Source organism: Haliotis cracherodii, unplaced genomic scaffold (assembly GCF_022045235.1).
Source record: "Haliotis cracherodii isolate W230 unplaced genomic scaffold, xgHalCrac1.p SCAF_4, whole genome shotgun sequence".
NCBI classification, from domain to species: Eukaryota; Metazoa; Mollusca; class Gastropoda; order Lepetellida; family Haliotidae; genus Haliotis; species Haliotis cracherodii.
Genome location: NW_027266297.1, coordinates 71,848,876 through 71,875,815, shown reverse-complemented (window position 1 = coordinate 71,875,815; position 26,940 = coordinate 71,848,876). Strand labels below are relative to the sequence as shown.

The following is a 26,940-nucleotide window of genomic DNA, read 5'->3' as shown; positions in this document are numbered from 1 at the left end:
AAAATATGATCAGTGACTATAATGTTGTAGTCGGTGAATCTTGCTTACTTACTACAATACAAGAAAATAAACACGTGTGTATATACAAACTAAACGAGAAATGATTATGTTTGTATTTCTAACATATTTATCTACTGCAAGATGTTATCCATGTTATTTATTATAGGAAGGAGGTCATGAAGAAATGGTACATGTATATGGTTGGGGGCGTAAAGTAACGGTACATTAAGCGGGTGGGTCGGCAAAACACGAGACTGTCCTATAAAAAGCCCCCTCTACCCCCATCCCCTGAACTATATTAATGATTACGTCCATTTTCTTCAAAAGTGCATGTGCGTTTTAGCGGTATTCAACTTCAATACAAAAAGTAAGTTACTTCCCCTGTTTTATTTACTGACAGATTTGATATCACTACGTTGTGTAATAACAGTATGCCTATCGGTTTGTGTTTCGAAGGGTTGGTTGTGTTTTGTGTCATGTATATCTTGTTATGTTGAGTTTATGACTAGCTAAACTGTGATTTTTTCAGCGATGGATTTAACTTTAAACAATCTGACTTATATTGTGTATTTCGATATGATTGATAGTTAGTGTGTGGGTTGATGAAGCGGCGGTAAAATATCTCATGAACGCTCTCTTAGGCTTGTAGAAATAATTCAAACTTTGTAAGAATACGTTTTTCATATATCATAATTGATGAATGTTTTCTGCTAATTATATTTCTGTGTCGGAATGTGTTATTTATCCTGATATTTCATTTATCCAAGTTACTGACGATCTCTAGCCCATTTTTATATTGTGTTGTTCCTTAACACTTAATGCTTTTAAATGTTCCGCAACTAGTTTTAAATCTTATCTGTGGTATTCTAGTTCTCATACTGTCCTTCGATGACAGATTTTTATAAAGTTTAAATATATGTTTATTTCATGTCTAATTTCTCGTCACGATATGGCTGAAATATTGCCGATGTGACGTAAAGCATAACCTCACTCACTCACTCACACTCATTTATCCAAGGAGAATAAGGTATTCTAAAGGGGGATCTTCTGGTGACAATGGTAACGGGATCAGGTGGTCAGTGAGTGAGTGAGTATGGTTTTATGCTGCTTTTAGCAATATTCCAGCAATATCAAGGAGTGGACACAAGAAATGGGCTTCACACATTGCACCAATGTCGGGAATCGAACCCGGGTCTTTGGCATGACGAGCGAACACTTTAACCACTAGGCTACCCGACCGCCCCTCGGGTCAGGCTCGCTGACTTGGTTGATGTATGTCATCAATCCCAATTGCGTGGATCAATGCTCATGATGTCAATCTTATTAACAGGCCGATGTCATATAGCTGAAATATTGCTGAGTGCGGCATTAACCAACAAACAACAAAACAACATTTGTTTCCAAGTTCCAGCATGTTATTTGTGTCCATGGCATGGGCTCTTGCAATGGATGTTTCACTTTAGATTAGGATAAATGGGTATATATTATCTATCAAACAATGTCTTATTCTTCATGCTGTACTATTTTATGTTTCATAATACCAAAACAGCATGTCTATATATCAATTTTAGATGCAGAACAGTGACAATGCTGTGAGGCATCGACGTCAGAGATCTAGGGTACAGGGTGGATGGGCTTCATATCCCACCCCTACCACCTCCGCACACCCCCCCTTGCCCCACCCTACCCCTCACACCCAGAGACCCACACATCCCACACCCTTGAAACACCAGCCCAGAGATGGAGAGAAACAACGTCCCCAACCTACTGCTTCAAGTCAGGGCCACAGTTGCCAGTTGCCAAACTCCCCTCCCCAGACAGCTGATGGACAAGGCTTGCCACGCCCTCAGGCCCACCCTGAGCTGGCTTCTCACACCGCCCTACAGTGCCCTGCTCAACCACCGCCAACCACATCACAGTGGCAACATATACAGGTATTTACAGTGGGACTGGATAGGAGGGGGTAGGGGGTAGGGGGTAGTATAGGGTAGGAGGTAGGGTAGGGTAGGGTAAGATAGGGTTGTGGGTGGTTTAGGGTAGGGGAAAGGGGCGGTGGGTGGTGTAGGGTAGGGTAGGGGCGATGGGTAGTGTAGGGTAGGGGCGATGGGTGGTGTAGGGTAGGGGTGGTTGGTGGTGTAGGGTAGGGGCGATGGGTGGTGTAGGGTAGGAGGTAGGTTAGGGTAGGGTAAGACAGGGGCGTGGGTGGTGTAGGGTAGGGGCGGTGGGTGGTGTAGGGTAGGGGCGATGGGTGGTGTAGGGTAGGGGCGATGGGTGGTGTAGGGTAGGGGCGATGGGTGGTGTAGGGTAGGGGCAGTGGAGGGTGAAGGGTAGGGATAGGGTAGGGGCGATGGTTGGTGTAGGGTAGGGGCGATGGGTGGTGTAGGGTAGGGGTGGTTGGTGGTGTAGGGTAGGGGTGGTTGGTGATGTAGGGTAGGGGCGATGGTTGGTGTAGGGTAGGGGTGGTTGGTGGTGTAGGGTAGGGGCGATGGGTGGTGTAGGGTAGGAGGTAGGTTAGGGTAGGGTAAGATAGGGGCGTGGGTGGTGTAGGGTAGGGGCGGTAGGTGGTGTAGGGTAGGGGCGATGGGTGGTGTAGGGTAGGGGCAGTGGAGGGTGAAGGGTAGGGATAGGGTAGGGGCGATGGGTGGTGTAGGGTAGGGGTGGTTGGTGGTGTAGGGTAGGGGCGGTGGGTGGTGTAGGGTAGGGGCGATGGGTGGTGTAGGGTAGGAGTAGGGTAGGGGCAGTGGGTGGTGAAGGGTAGGGATAGGGTAGGGGCAATGGTTGGTGTAGGGTAGGGGCGATGGGTGGTGTAGGGTAGGGGCGATGGTTGGTGTAGGGTAGGGGCGATGGTTGGTGTAGGGTAGGGGCGATGGGTGGTGTAGGGTAGGGGTGGTTGGTGGTGTAGGGTAGGGGCAATGGTTGGTGTAGGGTAGGGGCGATGGGTGGTGTAGGGTAGGGGCGATGGGTGGTGTAGGGTAGGGGTGGTTGGTGGTGTAGGGTAGGGGCGATGGGTGGTGTAGGGTAGGGGTGATGGTTGGTGTAGGGTAGGGGTGATGGGTGGTGTAGGGTAGGGGTGGTTGGTGGTGTAGGGTAGGGGCAATGGTTGGTGTAGGGTAGGGGCGATGGGTGGTGTAGGGTAGGGGCAATGGTTGGTGTAGGGTAGGGGTGGTTGGTGGTGTAGGGTAGGGGCGATGGGTGGTGTAGGGTAGGGGCGATGGGTGGTGTAGGGTAGGGGCGATGGGTGGTGTAGGGTAGGGGCAGTGGAGGGTGAAGGGTAGGGATAGGGTAGGGGCGATGGTTGGTGTAGGGTAGGGGCGATGGGTGATGAAGGGTAGGGGTAGGGGCATTGGGTGGTGAAGGGTAGGGGTAGGGTAGGGGCAGTGGGGTGTAGTGGTTGATTAAAAGGGTAGGGACATTGGGGTGTAGTGGTTGGGGGAAGGGTAGGGGCATTGGGGTGTAGTGGTTGGGGAAAGGGTGGGGGTGTAGTGGTTGGGGAAAGGGTAGGGGTATTGGGGTGTAGTGGTTGGGGAAAGGGTGGGGGTGTAGTGGTTGGGGAAAGGGTAGGGGTATTGGGGTGTAGTGGTTGGGGAAAGGATAGGGGCGTGGGGGTGTAGTGGTTTGGGGAAGGGTTGGGGTGTAGTGTTTGGGGAAAGGGTAGGGGCGTTGGGGTGTAGCGGTCGGGGGAAGGGTCCGGGCGTTGGGGTGTAGTGGTTGAGGGAAGGGTAGGGGCGTTGGCGTATCGTGGGTGAGGGGAGGGTAGGGGCATTGGGATGTAGTGGTTGGGAGAAGGGTAGGGCCGTTGGGCTGTAGCGGTCGGGGGAAGGGTCCGGGCGTTGGGGTGTAGTGGTTGGGGGAAGGGTAGGGGTGTAGTGGTTGGGGAAAGGGTAGGGCCTTTGGCGTGTAGTGGGTGAGGGAAGGGTAGGGGCATTGGGGTGTAGTGGTTGGGAGAAGGGTAGGGCCATTGGAGTGTAGCGGTCGGGGGAAGGTTAGGGGCATTGGGGTGTAGCGGTCGGGGGAAGGGTCCGGGCGTTGGGGTGTAGTGGTTGGGGGAAGGGTAGGGGTGTAGTGGTTGGGGAAAGGGTAGGGGCGTTGGCGTGTAGTGGTTGGGGAAAGGGTAGGGGTGTAGTGGTTGAGGGAAGGGTAGGGACATTGGGGTGTAGCGGTCGGGGGAAGGGTAGGGGCATTGGGATGTAGTGGTTGGGAGAAGGGTAGGGCCGTTGGAGTGTAGCGGTCGGGGGACTACTACCTGTAAACAGTAAAAGCCTCAACACAGCATCATGACTGATACTTCAAACTTATACATTCTTTAAATGAGTACAATACAGTTACTGCCTCCTTTTTTCTGTTCTGACAAATATTTCAATATATCTGTCGTCTGTACGAGGTATTTTGCCATGGATTGTCACAGTTAACAGGGGTCCACTCATTCAAAACAAATTCAACCCGGTATACACAATAATGTCACCTGTTTCTATAGAGCCGTTTCACAGCTTTATCTGAGGCTGATGAAAATAGCGCTCTTTTTATAGGCATCCTATGAAGCATGACATGCAAGAATCAACCTACTTGCTTTGAAAAAGAGCATACCTGTGATATAACCCCGCCAGGTGATGCGCACTATAACAACATGTAGTGATTTAAATGTAGTTCTACCAGCTGTAGCTGCTTGTTGATTGACAGCTGACAAGGTGAGTTGAGAGCCATAAATAGATGATATTAATTCTGTATCTATTATACATTCTGAAACTGTTTAGTATGTCAGTCCAGCCGGATGCAGACGGGCTGCTGATGAGGTGAGCCGAGAGTGATAGTTTGATGAATTCTGTGTGTCTTGTCAGTCCACCAGCAGCAAGTAGTGGAGTCTCACTCCACCTAGGTACAGCAACAGGGGGCCACAAAAGGTAGGGAAATTGTGGAAGGCTGTCTGTATCTACATAGCTGATGTACAGGACTGTGCAGATCAATACGGTGTACTGTGCAGATCAATATCCTAGATACAGGGGGGCACAGGCTACTGTATGTAGTGTGTTATGTTTGTATAGGTTGGGACAGGCTAGTACGTGTAGGGTATATCTTAGGTACAGGGTGGGACAGGCTAGTACTTGTAGGTATATCTTAGGTACAGGGTGGGACAGGCTAGTACATGTAGGGTATATCTTAGGTACAGGGTGGGACAGGCTAGTACGTGTAGGGTATATCTTATGTTCAGGGTGGTACAGGCTAGTACGTGTAGGGTATATCTTATGTTCAGGGTGGTACAGGCTAGTACGTGTAGGGTATATCTTATGTACAGGGTGGTACAGGCAAGTACTTGTAGGTATATCTTAGGTACAGGGTGGTACAGGCTAGTACGTGTAGGGTATATCTTAGGTACAGGGTGGGACAGGCAAGTACGTGTAGGGTATATCTTAGGTACAGGGTGGGACAGGCTAGTATGTGTAGGGTATATCTTATGTTCAGGGTGGTACAGGCTAGTATGTGTAGGGTATATCTTAGGTACAGGGTGGGACAGGCTAGTATGTGTAGGGTATATCTTAGGTACAGGGTGGGACAGGCTAGTACGTGTAGGGTATATCTTATGTTCAGGGTGGGACAGGCTAGTATGTGTAGGGTATATCTTATGTTCAGGGTGGTACATGCTAGTACGTGTAGGGTATATCTTAGGTACAGGGTGGGACAGGCTAGTATGTGTAGGGTATATCTTAGGTACAGGGTGGGACAGGCTAGTATGTGTAGGGTATATCTTATGTACAGGGTGGGACAGGCTAGTATGTGTAGGGTATATCTTATGTACAGGGTGGTACAGGCTAGTACATGTAGGGTATATCTTAGGTACAGGGTGGGACAGGCTAGTATGTGTAGGGTATATCTTATGTTCAGGGTGGGACAGGCTAGTATGTGTAGGGTATATCTTATGTTCAGGGTGGGACAGGCTAGTATGTGTAGGGTATATCTTATGTACAGGGTGGTACAGGCTAGTATGTGTAGGGTATATCTTAGGTACAGGGTGGTACAGGCTAGTACATGTAGGGTATATCTTAGGTACAGGGTGGGACAGGCTAGTATGTGTAGGGTATATCTTATGTTCAGGGTGGGACAGGCTAGTATGTGTAGGGTATATCTTATGTTCAGGGTGGGACAGGCTAGTATGTGTAGGGTATATCTTAGGTACAGGGTGGTACAGGCTAGTACGTGTAGGGTATATCTTATGTTCAGGGTGGGACAGGCTAGTATGTGTAGGGTATATCTTAGGTACAGAGTGGTACAGGCTAGTATGTGTAGGGTATATCTTATGTTCAGGGTGGTACAGGCTAGTATGTGTAGGGTATATCTTATGTTCAGGGTGGTACAGGCTAGTATGTGTAGGGTATATCTTAGGTACAGGGTGGTACAGGCTAGTATGTGTAGGGTATATCTTAGGTACAGGGTGGGACAGGCTAGTACATGTTTATCAATCACAGGATTGTCTGGTCCAGATTCGATTATTTACAGACATCCGTTATATAGCTGGAATATTGCTGAGTGCGGCGTTAAACAACAAACCAACCAACTTTGTCTAACAGAATGTAGCTGAGACCTTTTGCAAGCGGAGGCAACTTTGGAGATCAAACTATGAAATCAATTTAGTGAGGATGCTAGATCAGTCTCCACATCTGTACTTGTAGAGCTCTGCACCTTGGGGTCTTTTCCCCATGTTAAGACAGCTGGCTTTGGCCAAAATTGTGTCACTATTTTGTAATGGTATGACAATGTATGGACCCGGCAGACTCTTAAACAAACAACTGACTTAGCATTGACCTTGTGACACATTATATTTAATGTGCACATGACAGGTATTGGTTTATGCCGCGTGATAATTTCTGTATATTTCATTGTTTAATTTATCATTAATTCCTAGCGTATTCGTTTAAGTACTAGGTAGTAAAATACCAAGTCTGACAGTATATTAATTTGCATGTTATTTCCAGAAAGGTATGGTATCCCAAGTTCCGAGGAGCTTCTGCTGGGTGGAGGAGGGACTGCTATGTGGCCTCGCCTTCCCTGACCGCCCCCAGCAGATACAGTACCTGCTGGAGCGCAATGTCCACCACTTGGTCAACCTCACCCAAGACAGGGTCACGCCCACACACAGCTTCCCAGGTTAGTCAACTGGAGGCCCAGCTTTCAGTGCCATATGTAAAGGATAAAACATGCCTCCAAGGTTTTGGTTGAAAATATATGACCTTCGAGCTCGGGAGAAGCCCTCTGGCTTTTCCCTCGTTCCCAGTTTTACATTCTACAAAACCTTGGTGGCATGTTTTATCCAACTTATTGACCATCTAAATGCAAGAAATACCAGAAAAATAACTGTAAAACCTAGATATTACAATTGAAACACAAAACCTCAAAGCAGATTTAGAAGTGACCCATTTCAAAACCTAGGTTTGGAAAGAGTACCACTTCCAAACCAGGGTTTGGAAGATGAGCTGGTTGCTAGGGTTACCAGAGATTGTCAGGAACTTAAGGCAATAAAGGGTAACACGGTAATAGGTTTATAACATTGTTTATTAACCTATGGCCACTTTTGCCTATTGTATTGTAGGTATCTTTGTATTTCGTAATGATAAGCCTCTTGGGAGGTTTTACTTTTTCCAGCTAAGACCTCATCCCAGCTATGGGGTTTTAGTTTTTGCTGGTGAGACCCGGTATGAGGTTTTACTTTCTCCAAGTAAGACCTGATGAGTTTAGTAGATGAAATTTGTACTTGGTGTTCCAAATGTCCAATGTTCAAAAATCGAAAACAAGAAATGAAAGTTTTCATTATGGATGACAGGAATCAAGGCTGCAACCTCACATATTGTGTTTAGTTTTGTAACTCACTGTTTTCCCACTGAGCCACCAGGCCAGGTGATGAAAAGTTGTTCAATTTTATTTGTCATGACTTCAGTTTGTGCTGCATGCATGTGGTTTTTCTGTCGCATGCTTTGATAATATTCCCTATACACCACGGTACTGTATTGTTTCACTAGTAGGAATCCCAATGGTTTCTTATTTTTTCTGGTATTTCTTGCATTTAGACAGTTCATAAGTTGGAAAAAACAGTCCTCCTTGGTTTTGGTTGTCATCACAATCAGCATTCTTGAAAGTTGCAAGATTCTTTCATTGTCAGGCCATGAATGGTTGTGAGCCGTTCTAACCAGCCACATTGTATAAAACCAAGACACAAGCACAAACTTCTCGTGCACCAACTGCTTTTGCCAACAGTAATATACATGAAAAGGCTTTACAATTGTCTCTTTATGATGCACCAAATGTAAATTCAACTTTAAACTCTATTATTTGAGGGGGGGGGGGTGGGAATCCTGAGGACCCTTCAGGATTTCCCCCTTCTTCATGTTTACATTTCCAGCCAAAACCTCGGAGGTGTGTTCTCTCCTGTACATAACTACTTAGCAGGTATTCAGAGTAAATTTAACATTTTAAAGCTGGCTAGCATTCAACATTGTGTCAGCTTTCAGTTGGATTCATGTTTGTTCATGTCGATGAAGTGAAGAAATGTTTCATATTAGTGCCTACACACCAATACTAACAAATTACTGAGAACAAGGTTCACTGAAGTACAATGTTTACTTGCAGATCTGAGAGTTGTAAGAATCGGCATCCGCGACTTCACTGCCCCGACCCTGGACCAGATCAAGCAGTTCCTGGAGGTGGTCCATCAGGCCAAGCAGAAGCAGGAGGTGAGATGCAGTTGACACACTACCTGCCACCACCCTCTGCAACCTCCACCAAACTCCACCAAACTAAACAACCCACCTCATCCTCGACATCTTCCCCACCCTCCCCACCCTCTATTATCATCACCACCAGCCTCACCCTCTTCCACCTCCACCAAACCTCCCTCCTCCCACTAGTTAAACAAAACCAATCTCCTGCCACTGGTTAAACAAAACAAACCTCCACACCTCCGGATACAAGTACTGTATTATTCCTGAGAGAGAGCTTTAATATTGTGATATACAGATATGCATGGCATGAATTAGAATATTTTGATATACAGATATGCATGGCATGAATTAGAATATTTTGATATACAGATATACATGGCATGAATTAGAATATTTTGGGAACTCTTGGACTCCGATGCTACCATCCTCAGCTCACAATTGGCATAGATAACTGTAATATTCTCTGTGTGAAATGGATGTAGTAGTTGCATGTAGAGCTGTTATATTCCCTGCACGGTATGAATAGAATATTCCCTGCATATCGCTGTAATGTTGGCTGCATGAAATAGCTGTACTATTTGTACATGGTATAGCCATGACGTTAACAGTGCTGCCTTCTCTGTGTGTGTGACAGTAACAGTGCTGCCTTCTCTGTGTGTGTGACAATAACAGTGCTGTCTTCTCTGTGTGTGTGACAGTAACAGTGCTGCCTTCTCTCTGGGTTTAGACAGTAACAGTGTTGCCTTCTGTGTGTGTAGACAGTAGCAGTGTTGCCTTCTCTGTGTGTGTAGACAGTAACAGTGTTGCCTTCTCTGTGTGTAGACAGTAACAGTGCTGCCTTCTCTGTGCGTAGACAGTAACAGTGCTGCCTTCTCTGTGTGTAGACAGTAACAGTGCTGCCTTCTGTGTGCGTGTGACAGTAACAGTGTTGCCTTCTCTCTGTGTGTGACAGTAACAGTGTTGCCTTCTCTCTGTGTGTAGACAGTAACACAGTAACAGTGTTGCCTTCTCTCTGTGTGTGACAGTAACAGTGTTGCCTTCTCTCTGTGTGTGACAGTAACAGTGTTGCCTTCCCTGTGTGTAGACAGTAGTAGTGTTGCCTTCTCTGTGTGTGTAGACAGTAACAGTGTTGCCTTCTCTGTGTGTAGACAGTAACAGTGCTGCCTTCTCTCTGTGTGTGACAGTAACAGTGCTGCCTTCCCTGTGTGTGTAGACAGTAACAGTGTTGCCTTCTCTGTGTGTAGACAGTAACAGTGCTGCCTTCTCTCTGTGTGTAGACAGTGACAGTGTTGCCTTCTCTGTGTGTGTGACAGTAACAGTGTTGCCTTCTCTGTGTGTGTAGACAGTAACAGTGTTGCCTTCTCTGTGTGTGACAGTAACAGTGCTGCCTTCCCTGTGTGTGTAGACAGTAACAGTGTTGCCTTCTCTGTGTGTAGACAGTAACAGTGCTGCCTTCTCTCTGTGTGTAGACAGTGACAGTGTTGCCTTCTCTGTGTGTGTGACAGTAACAGTGTTGCCTTCTCTGTGTGTGTAGACAGTAACAGTGTTGCCTTCTCTGTGTAGACAGTAACAGTGCTGCCTTCTCTGTGTGTAGACAGTAACAGTGCTGACTTCTCTGTGTGTAGACAGTAACAGTGCTGCCTTCTGTGTGTGTGTGTGACAGTAACAGTGTTGCATTCTCTGTGTGTGACAGTAACAGTGCTGCCTTCTGTGTGTGTGTGTGTGACAGTAACAGTGCTGCCTTCTCTCTGTGTGTGTGACAGTAACAGTGTTGCCTTCTCTGTGTGTGTGACAGTAACAGTGTTGCCTTCTCTGTGTGTAGACAGTAACAGTGCTGCCTTCTCTGTGTGTAGACAGTAACAGTGCTGCCTTCTGTGTGCGTGTGACAGTAACAGTGTTGCCTTCTCTCTGTGTGTGTGACAGTAACAGTGTTGCCTTCTCTCTGTGTGTGACAGTAACAGTGTTGCCTTCTCTGTGTGTGTAGACAGTAACACAGTAACAGTGTTGTCTTCTCTCTGTGTGTGACAGTAACAGTGTTGCCTTCTCTCTGTGTGTGACAGTAACAGTGTTGCCTTCCCTGTGTGTAGACAGTAGTAGTGTTGCCTTCTCTGTGTGTGTAGACAGTAACAGTGTTGCCTTCTCTGTGTGTAGACAGTAACAGTGCTGCCTTCTCTCTGTGTGTGACAGTAACAGTGCTGCCTTCCCTGTGTGTGTAGACAGTAACAGTGTTGCCTTCTCTGTGTGTAGACAGTAACAGTGCTGCCTTCTCTCTGTGTGTAGACAGTAACAGTGTTGCCTTCTCTGTGTGTGTGACAGTAACAGTGTTGCCTTCTCTGTGTGTGTAGACAGTAACAGTGTTGCCTTCTCTGTGTGTGCCAGTAACAGTGCTGCCTTCCCTGTGTTTGTAGACAGTAACAGTGTTGCCTTCTCTGTGTGTAGACAGTAACAGTGCTGCCTTCTCTCTGTGTGTAGACAGTGACAGTGTTGCCTTCTCTGTGTGTGTGACAGTAACAGTGTTGCCTTCTCTGTGTGTGTAGACAGTAACAGTGTTGCCTTCTCTGTGTGTAGACAGTAATAGTGCTGCCTTCTCTGTGTGTAGACAGTAACAGTGCTGCCTTCTCTGTGTGTAGACAGTAACAGTGCTGCCTTCTGTGTGTGTGTGACAGTAACAGTGTTGCATTCTCTGTGTGTGACAGTAACAGTGCTGCCTTCTGTGTGTGTGTGTGTGTGACAGTAACAGTGCTGCCTTCTCTCTGTGTGTGACAGTAACAGTGTTGCCTTCTCTGTGTAGACAGTAACAGTGCTGCCTTCTCTGTGTGTAGACAGTAACAGTGCTGACTTCTCTGTGTGTAGACAGTAACAGTGCTGCCTTCTGTGTGTGTGTGTGACAGTAACAGTGTTGCATTCTCTGTGTGTGACAGTAACAGTGCTGCCTTCTGTGTGTGTGTGTGTGACAGTAACAGTGCTGCCTTCTCTCTGTGTGTGTGACAGTAACAGTGTTGCCTTCTCTGTGTGTGTGACAGTAACAGTGTTGCCTTCTCTGTGTGTAGACAGTAACAGTGCTGCCTTCTCTGTGTGTAGACAGTAACAGTGCTGCCTTCTGTGTGCGTGTGACAGTAACAGTGTTGCCTTCTCTCTGTGTGTGTGACAGTAACAGTGTTGCCTTCTCTCTGTGTGTGACAGTAACAGTGTTGCCTTCTCTGTGTGTGTAGACAGTAACACAGTAACAGTGTTGCCTTCTCTCTGTGTGTGACAGTAACAGTGTTGCCTTCTCTCTGTGTGTGACAGTAACAGTGTTGCCTTCCCTGTGTGTAGACAGTAGTAGTGTTGCCTTCTCTGTGTGTGTAGACAGTAACAGTGTTGCCTTCTCTGTGTGTAGACAGTAACAGTGCTGCCTTCTCTCTGTGTGTGACAGTAACAGTGCTGCCTTCCCTGTGTGTGTAGACAGTAACAGTGTTGCCTTCTCTGTGTGTAGACAGTAACAGTGCTGCCTTCTCTCTGTGTGTAGACAGTGACAGTGTTGCCTTCTCTGTGTGTGTGACAGTAACAGTGTTGCCTTCTCTGTGTGTGTGACAGTAACAGTGTTGCCTTCTCTGTGTGTGTAGACAGTAACAGTGTTGCCTTCTCTGTGTGTGCCAGTAACAGTGCTGCCTTCCCTGTGTTTGTAGACAGTAACAGTGTTGCCTTCTCTGTGTGTAGACAGTAACAGTGCTGCCTTCTCTCTGTGTGTAGACAGTGACAGTGTTGCCTTCTCTCTGTGTGTGACAGTAACAGTGTTGCCTTCTCTGTGTGTGTAGACAGTAACAGTGTTGCCTTCTCTGTGTGTAGACAGTAATAGTGCTGCCTTCTCTGTGTGTAGACAGTAACAGTGCTGCCTTCTCTGTGTGTAGACAGTAACAGTGCTGCCTTCTGTGTGTGTGTGACAGTAACAGTGTTGCATTCTCTGTGTGTGACAGTAACAGTGCTGCCTTCTGTGTGTGTGTGTGTGTGACAGTAACAGTGCTGCCTTCTCTCTGTGTGTGTGACAGTAACAGTGTTGCCTTCTCTGTGTGTGTGACAGTAACAGTGTTGCCTTCTCTGTGTGTGTGACAGTAACAGTGTTGCCTTCTCTGTGTGTGTGTGACAGTAACAGTGCTGCCTTTTCTCTCTGTGTGTGACAGTAACAGTGTTGCCTTCTCTCTGTGTGTAGACAGTAACACAGTAACAGTGTTGCCTTCTCTGTGTGTGTGACAGTAACAGTGTTGCCTTCCCTCTGTGTGTGACAGTAACAGTGTTGCCTTCTCTGTGTGTGTGTGACAGTAACAGTGCTGCCTTCTCTGTGTGTGTGACAGTAACAGTGTTGCCTTCTCTCTGTGTGTGTGACAGTAACAGTGTTGCCTTCTCTGTGTGTGTGACAGTAACAGTGTTGCCTTCTCTGTGTGTGTGACAGTAACAGTGCTGCCTTCTCTCTGTGTGTGTGACAGTAACAGTGTTGCCTTCTCTCTGTGTGTAGACAGTAACACAGTAACAGTGTTGCCTTCTCTGTGTGTGTATACAGAGTAACAGTGTTGCCTTCTCTGTGTGTGTATACAGAGTAACAGTGTTGCCTTCTCTGTGTGTGTAGACAGTAACACAGTAACAGTGTTGCCTTCTCTGTGTGTAGGCTGTGGCTGTTCACTGTAACATGGGCAAGGGGCGCACAGGGACACTGTTAGCCTGCTTCCTCGTGGCCCGCCACAACATCACCACCACACATGCCTTGAGACAACTTAGAACTCTCCGCCCCGGATCTGTACAGACTCTCCAACAACAACACTGTGTTCAGGCATTTGAAGACCATTACAAGAGTACTGGAATGTGTGATAATCTCAGAGATTGGACTTGAGGATTTTTTTGAAAATTAATAGAAATGATAAATGGATTTTATATGTTGTATAATTTTTTGTGTGTCTAATCAACCAGTAGAAGTGAAATCCAGTCCGTGTTTATAATACAAAGTCTTCCTGTTAAGTGCAAAGACTGGAAGTGAGTTTATGTTGTAATGAAAGAAGCTCATTGTAATATATTCTGTCATAAATCTTATGTTCTCATTCCACATGCTTTTGAAAATACTCAAACCTGGTGAGAGGTTTCAAATTAAATCTCGTGATTTGTGATCAAGAAATGATGTTACATCTTTCAAATATCAAAATCAGACAATCTTACAAGTAAAAATGCTGAACAAACAATGACTTATTCCTTAAGTTTTCAAAAAAGTAGATATATCTCCTTGTCGTGATTGAATCAGGAGTGACTGTAGGATCATGGAATTGTGGGTAGCCCACTCTCCTACCCAGAGTTCCTTGCATGCAACAGTCCAACAAGATGTGATAATTCATCAAATCTTACACAAACCATTCAACAAATTACATTTGTTTTTCATCTTTTTCATTTTTTAAAAGTCTACATATGTAGATAAACATGTCATGAAATGGTCAACCTCATTAAAATCAGATCTAAGTTCTCGTTGCCACTAACCAAAGATCTGAGGACATCCCATTAGCTTTATGGCACTCGTTTCAACCTGGTGACTTCCATTTCAGACTATGCTTGAAAAATATGTTAACACAGTTCTCTATTTTGAAAACTGAACAAATGAACATTCCGGAATGTCTAATATAGGGTTGAGATTGTATAGCAGTGCATCCCACTTACTGTGCAACGCCTCCTCCGTTCAAATATTTAACCCACAGAAGTGAGAGACAGATAATAATGTTGACAGAACCAGTTGTATGGGCAGTAACTGTCATTCGGAATACCCAGTGTTTACGTTTTCGAGGTTGCATGATTAGAAAACACATTTGAACTGTCACTTTCAGGATCTGGTAAGCAATGCTTTGATTGGTCAGATGAAAGGTCGTTCTGACCTGACCCGTAATGGGATGTCCTCAGATCTTTGTTTAGCGATAGCGAGAACTAAGATCTGATTTTAATGAGACTGTGAAATGGTTATCTTTCATTGAGAAAATATCCTAAAACATGAAAAACTATTTCCATTTGCACATTTATCCTTTGTTGACAAGGTAGTTAGCCAAGAAGTGTAACTTAAGCTTCAGGTATACTGATTATCTGGGTAACTTATTGGAAAAATTACACTTAGATGCCCTTAGAACCATATGTGGCGCTGTCCGGGGTACAGGTCATCAGAATATTTACAATGAAACAAATTGTAAGTCATTAAAAGACAGGATATACAAATTAAAACTAGTAATGTTTTACAAAATGAATAACCATTTCTCCCCGGAATATCTTTGTAGGCTTATTCCTAATACAGTTTCGGAAAACACAAATTATGACTTAGTGGATAAAACTAATCTTCAAACAGTGAAGTGTAAAACAAAGGCTTATGCAGATCTATTTATACCAGCTACAACACAACTTTGGAATACGTTACCAGAAAATCTAACAGGCAGAGACCGTTGCACAATTTAAGAATATGCTTCACGTGAGGGGAGATAATGGTATACACGGGGATTTAAATCATGGAAGCAGACTATGTCAAATTATTCACAGTCGGCTCAGGCTTGGCTGCAGCGATCTTAACACAGATCAGTATGATAGATATATCTTGGATACAAAAACTTGTTCCTGTGGATATCATACCGAAGATGCTTTACGCTTTTTGTGTGTGTACACATTTACTGTGTTCTTCGAAAAGAAAACTTCATCTTAAAAACTAGCAGATTTTCAGAATTTACAAATGATTTTTTTTAATATTAACTGCAAATAGATTTAATTTATATTGACATCTAGCTTGGCTTGTACAATTCATTTGTTACATCTAACCTTTATTTATGTATTCATTGTAATATGTCCTATGTGTAATGGAGCGGTATTATGTAAGCGCTTCGCTTGTTTACCAATCCATTCCACAAAAACTCTCCACAAAACTGTATCACAAGACAGGTTGTTTTATCTGGGGATGATGGCAGGAGTTGTAGTGGATGTACTGGTCTGTGTGTGTACTCTTGCAGTACACTGCATCTACAAGCCAATGGCAGAGGCACAAGCAGGGTAAGTCCCTTACTTTGGAGATTTAACGTGCGCTTTCCATGAAAGGTCGTTCTGACCTGACCCGTAATGGGATGTCCTCAGATCTTTGTTTAGCCATAGCGAGAACTAAGATCTGATTTTAATGAGACTGTGAAATGGTTATCTTTCATTGAGAAAATAAGTAAGTTAGTCCAAACCCCCGAGGATGTATATACCAGATCCCCAGCAACTGTGTCCCCAGTACATTGAAGAAACCATTAGACCCCTCAAAACCAGACTCAAAGAACATCACACCTCTGTCAACAAACTAGACGTGAAATCCGCTTTCTCCAAACACATCCTCAAGAACCAAGACCATAACATCATGTGGGAAGCCACCAAAGTCCTGTTAACAACAACAGCTGGCGACAAAGGAAACTACAAGAAGCCATTGACATCAGGGGACACCAGCCAACCATGAACCGTGACCAGGGAACCTATCTGCCCAGTGCTTGGGACTTATTGCTTTGATCTTTGTCGGGGCTAATCATCTAGCTGGCTTCCATTGCTATTTCCATTCTTTAGCCTATCAGTGCCATAATTATACCCCTAGCCTCCCATTTGCCATTTGTCCATTGCCAATTACCAATCAGTGATAATTAAGTCCTGGCTCCCCCTTTGTGATCTTATTACTTTTGTTGTTCTTACAGGTACATATATATGTTCTTTGCTTCATAGCATCCAATATTTACCACTGGGCGGAACAAAAAGTCCAACCTGAGGATCTAAACAAACTACTCCAAATAAGCGATAAATCTACTATATTCCTAGGAGACTTTAACGCTCACCATCCTACATGGAGCATAGATGATAAAATAGATAATCATGGCAAATTAATCTCCGAATGGATAGAAACACACGACCTAGTACTCCTTAATAGCAACCAACCCACGAGGTACGATAAGATAAACCAAAAAATGTCGGCTATCGACCTAACCATATGCACCGCAGATTTAGCCCAAAGTATTCAATGGGAAGTGCACGACGTCCCGCTAGGTAGTGACCACTTCCCCTTAGACATAACCATAGGAAATACAAAACGTACCAATCCAAACAGAAAACCAAGAACCAAAATTCCATTACAATAAAGCTAACTGGGACCAATTCCAAGATATCTGCAACGAAGCTAACTTAAACGAAATAGAAAATAATGATCCAGAAACCTATTGTAAAAACCTAACAGACTATATAATAAACGCAGCCAAAACCCCCATCCCCTTCAAAACATCTAAGATAGGCAACCCGACGGTACCATGGTGGAATGAGGAAATAGAACAGACTAGACGAAAACGTAAATCAGCCTTCAATAAAGCAAAATGTGACTACATATATTTAAACATAGCCCACGAACTAAACCACCAGGTTCAAAAACTAGTCCAAATAGCCAAAAGTAGAGACTGGAAAAAATTCTGCGAAGGTATAAATAACCGTACAGATGCCAGAATGGTCTGGCGCAAAATCCACGCCATCAGAGGCTTAAAGGGACATAAAAAATCCTAACATTGACAACTCAACCAACCCCGCCCAAAAAGCAAATAATCTCGCCAACCACTTTTCGGCCGTTAGCAGTAACACCAACTTCAGTAAAAAATTCCAAGATGAACTTAAAACAGAAAACAAACCCACAAAAGAACCAAACAATAACAATCTAGAAATAAATCAACCCTACACAATGGAGGAGCCCCTCTACGTAATCCAAAACAGTATAAAGGGCACAGCCCCAGGATTAGACCTAACTTCTTACCAAATAATTAAAAAACTTCCCCTAAAACTACTCCAGGCACTACTCAAACTATACAATCTCATCTACCTAAACGGCCAGGTTCCTACTCCCTGGAAAAAGGCCCTAGTCATACCAATCCCTAAACCTAATAAACCAGCTAATCAAGCTAACTCATATAGACCAATATCCCTAACTTCAAACTTATGTAAAGTAATGGAATCAATGGCTAAAAATAGATTACAACATTACTTAACCCAAAATAACATCATAAACCCAGATCAAAGCGGTTTCACTCCTGGCCGCTCAACCCTAGATAACCTCGCCCGACTAGAACAAGATATTAAGACAGGACAACTAAATAAACAATATACCACAGGCATCTTCTTAGACTTCTCTAAAGCTTTCGACATGGTATGGCACGATGGGCTAATACAAAAACTTAAAAAAATAGGGCTCAAAGGTCAGATAATAAACTACATCCAGGAGTTCCTAAACAATCGTAAAATAACCGTGGGTATAGACCAAACTCTATCGGGCCAATGTCCCCTAGAAAATGGCACTCCACAGGGCAGTATCCTCAGCCCCACCCTCTTCAATATAATGATAAACGATCTATTCGAGGGCCTATCCCCTAAAGTAAACACATCAAAATTCGCGGATGATGGAGCCATCTGGATCCGCACTAAAAGCATGAAAATGGTCCAAAATGTACTCCAAAAATCTCTAAATAAAATACAACAATGGGCTGACAAATGGGGCTTCTCCCTTAACTCAGAAAAAACAACAGGAATAGTATTCAAACATAAAAACATGAAACCCGCCTCCCCAATCCTCCAGCTAAACAATCAAACAATCAAATTTCAAAAACAAACCAAATTCTTAGGACTTATTTTCGATGAACATCTCAACTGGGATGCTCACATCCAAAACCTAACAACTAAATGCAGTAAAGACCTATACACCCTAAGATGCCTAACTGGCTCTAAATTGGGGAGCCTCCAAAGATACCCTCCTCTCTCTCTACATATCACTAATTAGATCAAAACTAGACTACGGCTGCGCCATATACAACACCCTAAACAACTCTCTATCTAAAAAACTTGACTCAATACAATATCAGGCTCTCAAACTAATTACACGCACCCAAAATGGCACCTCCTACACCTCACTTCAGGCCTTAGCAGGAGAAATGCCACTAAGTCTACGCAGGGAACAGCTAAGCTTAAATTTCTGGGGCGCGTCCCAATCAACCCTCTCATCCAAAACTTAATAAACCAAAATATCAGACCCAAAAACCAAGCTCTAGCTCGTAAACACCCCTTACTTACCCCAATATCCCAAAGAATAACAAACTACCTAAATGAACACCAAATTAAAAATCTTAAACAAAACTGCAAACAATCAAATATCTTCACCCCTAAACTTAAAATACCAAAAATAGACACAACACTAGCTAGCCAAATAAATAAACAAACCGACCCAAACATAGCTAAATTTACAACACTAGCATACATACACGAAAATTGGCCAAATTGGTGTCACATTTACACGGACGGATCCTCAGATCCGACCTCCAAACATACAGGTTTCGGAGTCCATACCACACAACCAACTAAAACCACACAATCCTTCCGACTCCCAAACAACCAATCAATATTCACGGCAGAACTAATGGGCATGGCCTGAGCCCTCCATCATCAAGAATCCAAAAACCACATAAAAATTCTAATACTTACCGACTCCCTAAGTGGACTGCAAGCCCTCCAAAACAAAAATACCAAAAACCGACCTAAATTAATAAATCAAATACTTAAAAGCTCCAACGACCTAACTAAGTCAGGCAAACAAATAACCTTCTTGTGGATACCCGCCCACGTAGGAATATACGGTAATGAAAACGCCGATAATCCCAGAAATAAGCTTAAACTTACCCATCTCAAAATCAGAAATTAAAAGTGTAAACAAGCAAAAAATCACAATTAAATGGCATAACCTATATCTAAACTCAAATAGCCAAATCAAAAAAGTGCTCAGCAAACCACTAACCAAACCAAAAATTCTCCATCCATCAAAAAAAATCGACAGAGTAATCACTAAACTCCAAACAGGACACACCAACCTAAATAACCGCCTAATTTTTTTTTTAAAAACACACTACAGGTAACTGCCCACACTGCAAACAACCAGAAACCCCAGAACACGCACTCATCCACTGCACACACTACCTAACAAAACTTAAAATATAACAACACTTATTTAGATTCTACATGTATAACATCCAGTCGTAAAATAATACAGACTAGTTTGATTAATTTTCATTACATTATTTTTATTTTTTTACGCATGCAGTTTGAATTATCATCCACGATCAGTGTTACATAGATGTACATGTCCCATGCCACTGTGAAATAATTGCGCCACTGTTCCATTCACTAGCATCTAGGGCTTCAACGAGTACTCGAGTACTCGGGTCTGGGTCGGTTTTACTGGGGACTCAAGGACTCGAGTACTCGATAAGGGGAGATCACTCTGTTTCAATGCTCAATTGTTCATCAATATATTGATTAAAGCTTCGAACAATATTGTTTGAATAATGTATTCTTTGTAGAAAGTAGATGTACATTAGAACAATTGAGAATGTCACATAAAATAGACGTAATTATTGTTTTTCCTTCCCGACTTTAAGAAATTGAATGTATCAAGGCGATTATTGCTTCTTTGCTCCGACATCAAATGCTAAGTGTATTCCCTTACACAGATTAACAACTGATTAGCTGGTATATATGTGTTATTTCAGTGCTTACAAATCAAGCGACAGGTCGACAGTTTGGTACAGTTTGAAAACGTGACCAACTCATGAATGAATTAACTTATAGTACTACAATTCAATAGTTAGCGGCCTTAGTCTTGCAGCCCAGCAGCTGTGTATACGTGTATGTCACGTGATGCACATTATCGATTTTCTTCCTGCTAACTATTGTTCGTGCTTGTTGGCAGATGTCGAATGAAACGCTGATCGTCAGAAAAAAAACAACTTAGTTTGTGTTCAATATGTATTGTAGTTTTTGTAGACGTGGCGTAATGTTTTTGAAGGTCGTGATTAAGATTAGTGCAGTTACAAGCAAACATTAACACTGAACACTTCCATACACTTTGACAGATAAACAAGTTCCGTGGACGCTCTCTATTTACATTTCAGTGTAGTTCAATTATACCTATAACATGTTTTAATACTTTGAGATGGCAATTTTGATCTAATGAACCAATATTCTTAAAGGACGTCATATTTTCGGGTACTCGAGTACGAGTCGAGTTCACCCCTCGGGTACTCGAGTCCAAAAAATTGGACTCGTGGAAGACTCAATACCATCATTACGTAATGTGAACCTCAGCAAGGAATATCTGTACAACGTTCTTTCCTACACCGCGGGGTCAGTTTCTTGGACCCCGATGACAGCGGTATATCGAGGGATCACTGTATCTAAATAGTTTTGACCGGGGCTGCGGAACACAATTCCCAGTCGGCCATATTGTTCCCAACTCTTGACACCTGCTGTGGGTACCCAGGTAGGGTTGGGTAATTTGGGGTCGGATATCCGGGTAGTAGATTTGGACTTGTCCCAGCCCTACAAACAGTGCAACTATAACATGTAAAGGTGTACACACTTATAAACCAATGTAAAGGATTAAACTAACCTGTAAGGTATTTACAATTGTTGACTCCAATATAGAACAGTCCTGCTGGTGCAAAGGCTGAATATGAAGTGCCAGATGTGATTTAAGAAAGAGGGCAAGAGTTTGAATGATCCAATTGGCGTTGTTTAAATAAGGCCATGTAATAATGTGGTAGCCCTACCTATCTACCCTTAATTATTTTAGAATGAAACTTGCTATAGAACTAATAATAGACCCAACTCATAAACCATCTGTGTCCTTATAAGTATAGTCTGTTTCAAAATGGCAAAACCTGTTGATAGAAACATATATTCAGTATTGTTTTGTTTGATAGGCATTACTTAGAAGTTGAGAGATGACAAAGTAGAGATAATTTATGGCTAACAACTTATTTATTTACTGTAAAGGCAATGTTTCGGTATGGATCTTTATACCATTGTCAAGCAAGGATCTATACTGAAACAAGTTGTTAGCCATAAATTATCTCTATTTTGTCATACATTAAGTAGTTGAATAGGAAATGGTACACCTGCAATTCTTAAAGCAATTGTTAGTATATAAATATCAATGCAACTCTTACTGTAAATCAACAAATACTGTATGTCTTGAAATTAATGCATCTCCAAATTAATACAACTGCTGGCCCCTAGCCACCAATGCCACTCAAAGTCAATGCCACCCCATCACCAGTGGAATGACACATATCCTTACCTTCATCCAATCACACGCCAAAATAGTGCCACTTATTAGCACTGAGTAAAGCACTTCCGTAATAACAATAAACAGTGATTTCCTAACAACACACAGAGTTTATATGTTTATACTGTTGATTGGCATGAAGGAAGTGCCTTTTGACACAGTAAAGTATGAGATAACAAAATTCATATGATAGCAAGTCAGTCTCTACCAGTTTATAATGAAGTTAAACTGATGTTGAAATAATCGAAACAATTTATGAAACTTTGTGTATGGAAACAGACCAAATCATGTTTTGGGGATCCTATATTTGGTTATATAGGGTAATTTATCTGGGTGCATTGGTGCAGTGTTAATTAACATGGTAGTGGCTGTGCATTCATTTCCCGTGTAGACACACAGCTCTTCAATATTCGTGAACATTCAGTATGCAGGTAACAAGGTTCACCACACTGAAGATATGTAGTTGTTGCCATGACGATCAGAGGGCTTTGTGAAACACGTCCCTAAAAGATTGATCCTGGACCATCTGAAGCTGGTCTAGTCACACAGGTACACATGTACCGAGGCCTCAGAGATACTGGAGTGTTTGCTGTGGTATAGGGTACATACTACAGAAATAAACCTGACACACCCTGTATGACACCAACCTGAATCACCTTCAGTAATTTTGTTTACTATCATTATAAGAACATATGCATATCAGTTAATATGTATTTGATGATTGGTTCAATGAAATCAAAATGGCACTTTACTGTTCTCACATGCTTAATTTGTGTTTTCATATTTTGAATTCAGTAATTTAAGATAACTTACACAAGACTTGTCAGCTTTTCAACCACAGGCTCAATGTTTGATAGGCATTAGAAGTTGACGGATGACAAAGTAGAGACAAGTTATGGATAACAACTTATTTATTTACTGTAAAGGCGACATTTTGGTATAGATCCTTATACTGTTGTCCTTGCTTGACAACGGTATTAGGATCTATACCGAAACGTTGCCTTTACAGTAAATAAAGTAGTTGTTAGCCATAAATTGTGTCTACTTACGCTCAAAATGGTCTGTTTTCCTGCATAATTCTAATGTGTTAGGAACGTGATTTCCCCTGTCTACAACATGATCATGTGACCTGGGGCCATCAAGGACGTAGCCATTGTTCATGAACATTAAGTGAATGAAAGGCAACCAAGATTCTCGACGTATGCAGGATGTTTAACCTTGTGCACGGCTACCAGTTTGCCTGGCCCAAACTAGGTGGTCCACTCACTCAAACCGAGTTGTCATGACATCAGCCCTACATTTTACACACCATGCCATCTTACCACAGAGCGGCTCAGATAGTCTTGGCAGGACGGCAGCCATGCTGGCGTGTCACTTGACCAAAAAGAGTATATGACAGCTGAAGATCTGCTGGGCTGAATCCAGATACACCCTTATCATTATACATAAATTGTCAGCACCAAACCCCTACCCATGCTCGTAGGTTGCACCAAGGTGGTTACATCAAGTTGTGCTTTCCTCCTACATAAAGTTGGCACACTGTGACAAACTGGAAATAATGTTCAAATCGGATCAAACCTAGCTCACTCAATCACCCATGTGGAACCAGGAGAGTAGTAGTATAGGTAATGGGGGTTCAGGTAGTGGTGAGCTAGCCCTTTTCATTACAATTTAGCTTAGTCTCATGACAATTATTGGTGCGCATCATCATATTTGCATAAAAAATTCCCTCTGTGGTAGCAGTATAGGTATATAAATCTGGCTACAGTGGGGTTGCGGCAGAACCCCCATTACCTATACTACTAGAGTACCATATAAAGTGACGTCCAAAAGAAACTTTACCAGAGTTTGAAACAACAAAACATACATGCATGAAGTAAAGTGTATTGAGAAGATCAATATATCAACATAATCAACACTGAAAATGACAATCATACCGCGACCTAGAATGACGTCAGAGCCCCCCAAAGTTGGGTGTGGTACTAAACTCGAGCTTTCAGAATCATGGACAATAGGCAGAGTACATAAACAATCGCTCACGTTCAATAACAAGTCATTAGTAGCGTGTGTGACCACCAAATGCCTCAATACATGCAAAAACTCTTGATGCACAGAAAAACACATCTGATGAGGTCACGTGGGATTTGACGCCATTCTTCTTGGAGAGCCAAAATCAGTTCTTGCTGGTTGGCTGGAGAGTGTGGTCGTTGTCGAACACGACAATCCATAAAGTCCCAGCAGTGTTCTATGGGGGACATGTCGGGTGAGCGTGCAGGCCACGACAGGACGTTGACGTTGTTGGCTGTGAGGACGTTAGTGACAATTCTGGCTGTGTGGGCTCTGGCGTTGTCATGCTGCTAAATGACACCACATGGCTGCTGTTGGAGAAATGGTAGGACAACTGGACGAAGAATGTTATCCATGTAATGCTGAGCTGTCAAGTTTCTGTCAACGATGACCAGCGGTGTCCTCTCCTGCCCACAGATCCCTCCCCACACCATGACACTCCCTCCACCATATGGTACGACCTCCTGCACGCAACACGCTGCCGTGCGTTCACCCCTTTGGCGGTAAACACGTTGTCTTCCATCAGCCCTAAACATACAGAATCGACTTTCGTCAGTGAAGACAACCCTCTGCCAGTCACGTCGTTGCCAACGTCGTACAGTCCGGGCCCATCTCAATCACAGACGACGATGTTGCGCTGTCAATAGCTGTCCTCTGTATGGTCTAAAAGCCCTGATTCCTGGCCACTGTCTGTCGACTAACCCAGTGACGTAAGGCATTTGTCGCCGATGACGTCACTGTCAGGAAGCGATTTCGGGGGTGCAAGATACACAAGTACCGGTCATCATGGGGCTCGGTACCCTGGGTCTGCCTGTTCTTGGCCTGTCAGCGGTCCGCCCTGTCTGTCTGTAACGTTGCATCAAGTTGGTAACGGCAACACGGGAGCAACCGAAGGTTCGTGCAATGTGGGCGTGGGTGGCTCCCATCTGTACCATACCCAAGGCTCGTTCACGTTGTTCGACTGTGAGTCGTGGCATTTCTTTTGTGTTTTTTTATCACTGTGGATGTCTGACTTGCCGATGCAATCGTTTTATACCCTTACCCGCTCGTGCATTTGCAGTTGTCCGTGGTGCACGTTTTTCACTTTTTCGCGTGTTATCTCGCAAACATGTAACAGACGATTAACATTTTCTGCATACACTATTGTTGTATTAAGGTCATGTGTTTTAGATAGACTTCATCGAAAAAAAATTTATGCTTTGTCTGAAATTTATATTTTCAGTTGGTAAAGTTTCTTTTGGACGTCAGTTTATATTACAGTCAATGTGTAAAATATGATTCGCTTAGGCAGTTTTTTAAATGCCAAAATATTTTAATCATTGATCTGTCCATTTGTTTGACAGATTGACTAATAATTGTTAAGAAGTTCAAAACGGCTTAAGAACATCCCAATAGACAAATTATGCTAGGATAAGGAGCCAAAAGAGAAACAAAATATACATTTCATTCTATTAATCCTCTTATTTTCAGTTACTGGTTGATGAAATTAAACATCAAAATGTTTGGAATTTGTGATCATAATAAAATATATGTACAGTTTTTTCAGTTACTTTGTAATTGTCTTAAGTGATTGTTTTAAAGTAATTTTACACATTGACTGTAACATATATATATGTCTGCTGGTGTTTTAGGTAGCTGGGGTGAAGAGGCAGCCTCATGGTTAAAGCCAGGGGCGGTCGGGTAGCCTAGTGGTTAAAGCGTTTGCTCGTCACGCCGAAGGCCCAGGTTCCATTTCCCCCACATGGGTACAATGTGTGAAGCTCATTTCTGGGTGTCCCCTCACAGTGATATTGCTGAAATATTGCTAAAAGCAACATAAAACCCTACTCACTCACTCACCCACCCACCTTCCCACTCACTCACTCACTGACTCAGCCACCCACCCACTCACTCACTCACCCACCCACCCACTCACTCACTCTCTGCCTCACTTGCAGGTCGCTGCTGTTGTCCAAGCCGATGCTGCTGTGTGGGTGACACTGTGTGCGTGCTACTTCATCGACTTCCATACCATGTCCACTGTGAAGGCCGCAGCCCATGCCTGCAGTGTGCTGAAGGAGTCCCCCCTCTCGCGGGAGATGATGGACGTTGTGGAAGAATTTCAATCGGCAAAGTCAGGGGTTGGTCCAGTGAATTTTACACACACATTTCTCTCAAATTCCATTACTCATCAGAAGTTCTAATTAAACGTACATGTGATGGCTTGTGATTGTGTATAAAGATGTCTGTGCAGGAACATATGTAAAACATAGGTAAAACATAAGTAAAACATTAGTAAAACATCCCAGTGACAGCATTTCATTTCTGTGAGACAAAAAGGTATAGTTTACAATAATGTGTAGCACATTTTTCACCTGAGAATTTTCCCTTTTAAAAAGAATTTACATTATGACCAAACGTTTTGGTGATTTTTATTCCTAGTGAGAAATCCAATCCAGCATTCACTGATCTTTAAAGGAATATCAATCCATCATTATATCAGATTCCCTGGAAGTTTTCATGGGTTGTGAAGGACCTGCTGTGCGCATTAGCATTCCCAGGAAGACCAGCAGATCTTAACTACCTCGTCAACAACAACATTGCCTACCTCGTCAGCCTGACCCAGGAGCGCGACCCTGATGTCGACAACTACCCAGGTAAGATATATAAATGACCGGTCAGGAAATTCCCCCAAGAAAAACATAATCTCATAATCTTAAATGATTGGTAATAGATCTGATAACATTAAGTATTTGAGTAAAACAGGAATGTGATGCGGTTGATGAGTTTGTTTTTACAACCCTACTCTCCATACTAGCAGATATGGTGAATTTGAAAAGTAAAGTTCTGCTGTGATTGCTGTGTTTTGTCCATACATTCTGTATGATAACCGCTGTTGTCTGGCAGACTTGATGAAGGTGGACCTGAAAATGGCTGCATCCTCCACCCCGGACATGGAGCAGGTCGTTGAATTCCTCACTCTGGTGGACCTGGCAGAGGCAGAGAAAAAGGTTGGTACATGTCACAGCAATACAAGACACA

The 26,940-nt window shown here is 43.4% G+C and overlaps 1 protein-coding gene across 5 annotated transcripts in view; it reads left to right on the top strand.

The window, feature by feature from the left end:
- Nucleotides 1–395: 395 nt before the first annotated feature.
- LOC139479138 (uncharacterized) overlaps nt 396–26,940 on the top strand; it is a 42,631-nt gene continuing 16,086 nt past the window's right edge. Inside the window, exons 1-7 of one of the 5 annotated variants that reach the window (XM_071261915.1) lie at nt 396–457; nt 1,572–1,934; nt 6,966–7,137; nt 8,614–8,717; nt 25,857–26,039; nt 26,402–26,555; nt 26,806–26,909. In XM_071261915.1, the coding sequence (XP_071118016.1) occupies nt 1,572–1,934; nt 6,966–7,137; nt 8,614–8,717; nt 25,857–26,039; nt 26,402–26,555; nt 26,806–26,909 (1,080 nt within the window). In that variant the 5' untranslated portion in view covers nt 396–457. The other 4 variants (XM_071261916.1, XM_071261918.1, XM_071261917.1 and 1 more) reach the window with 4 other exon arrangements.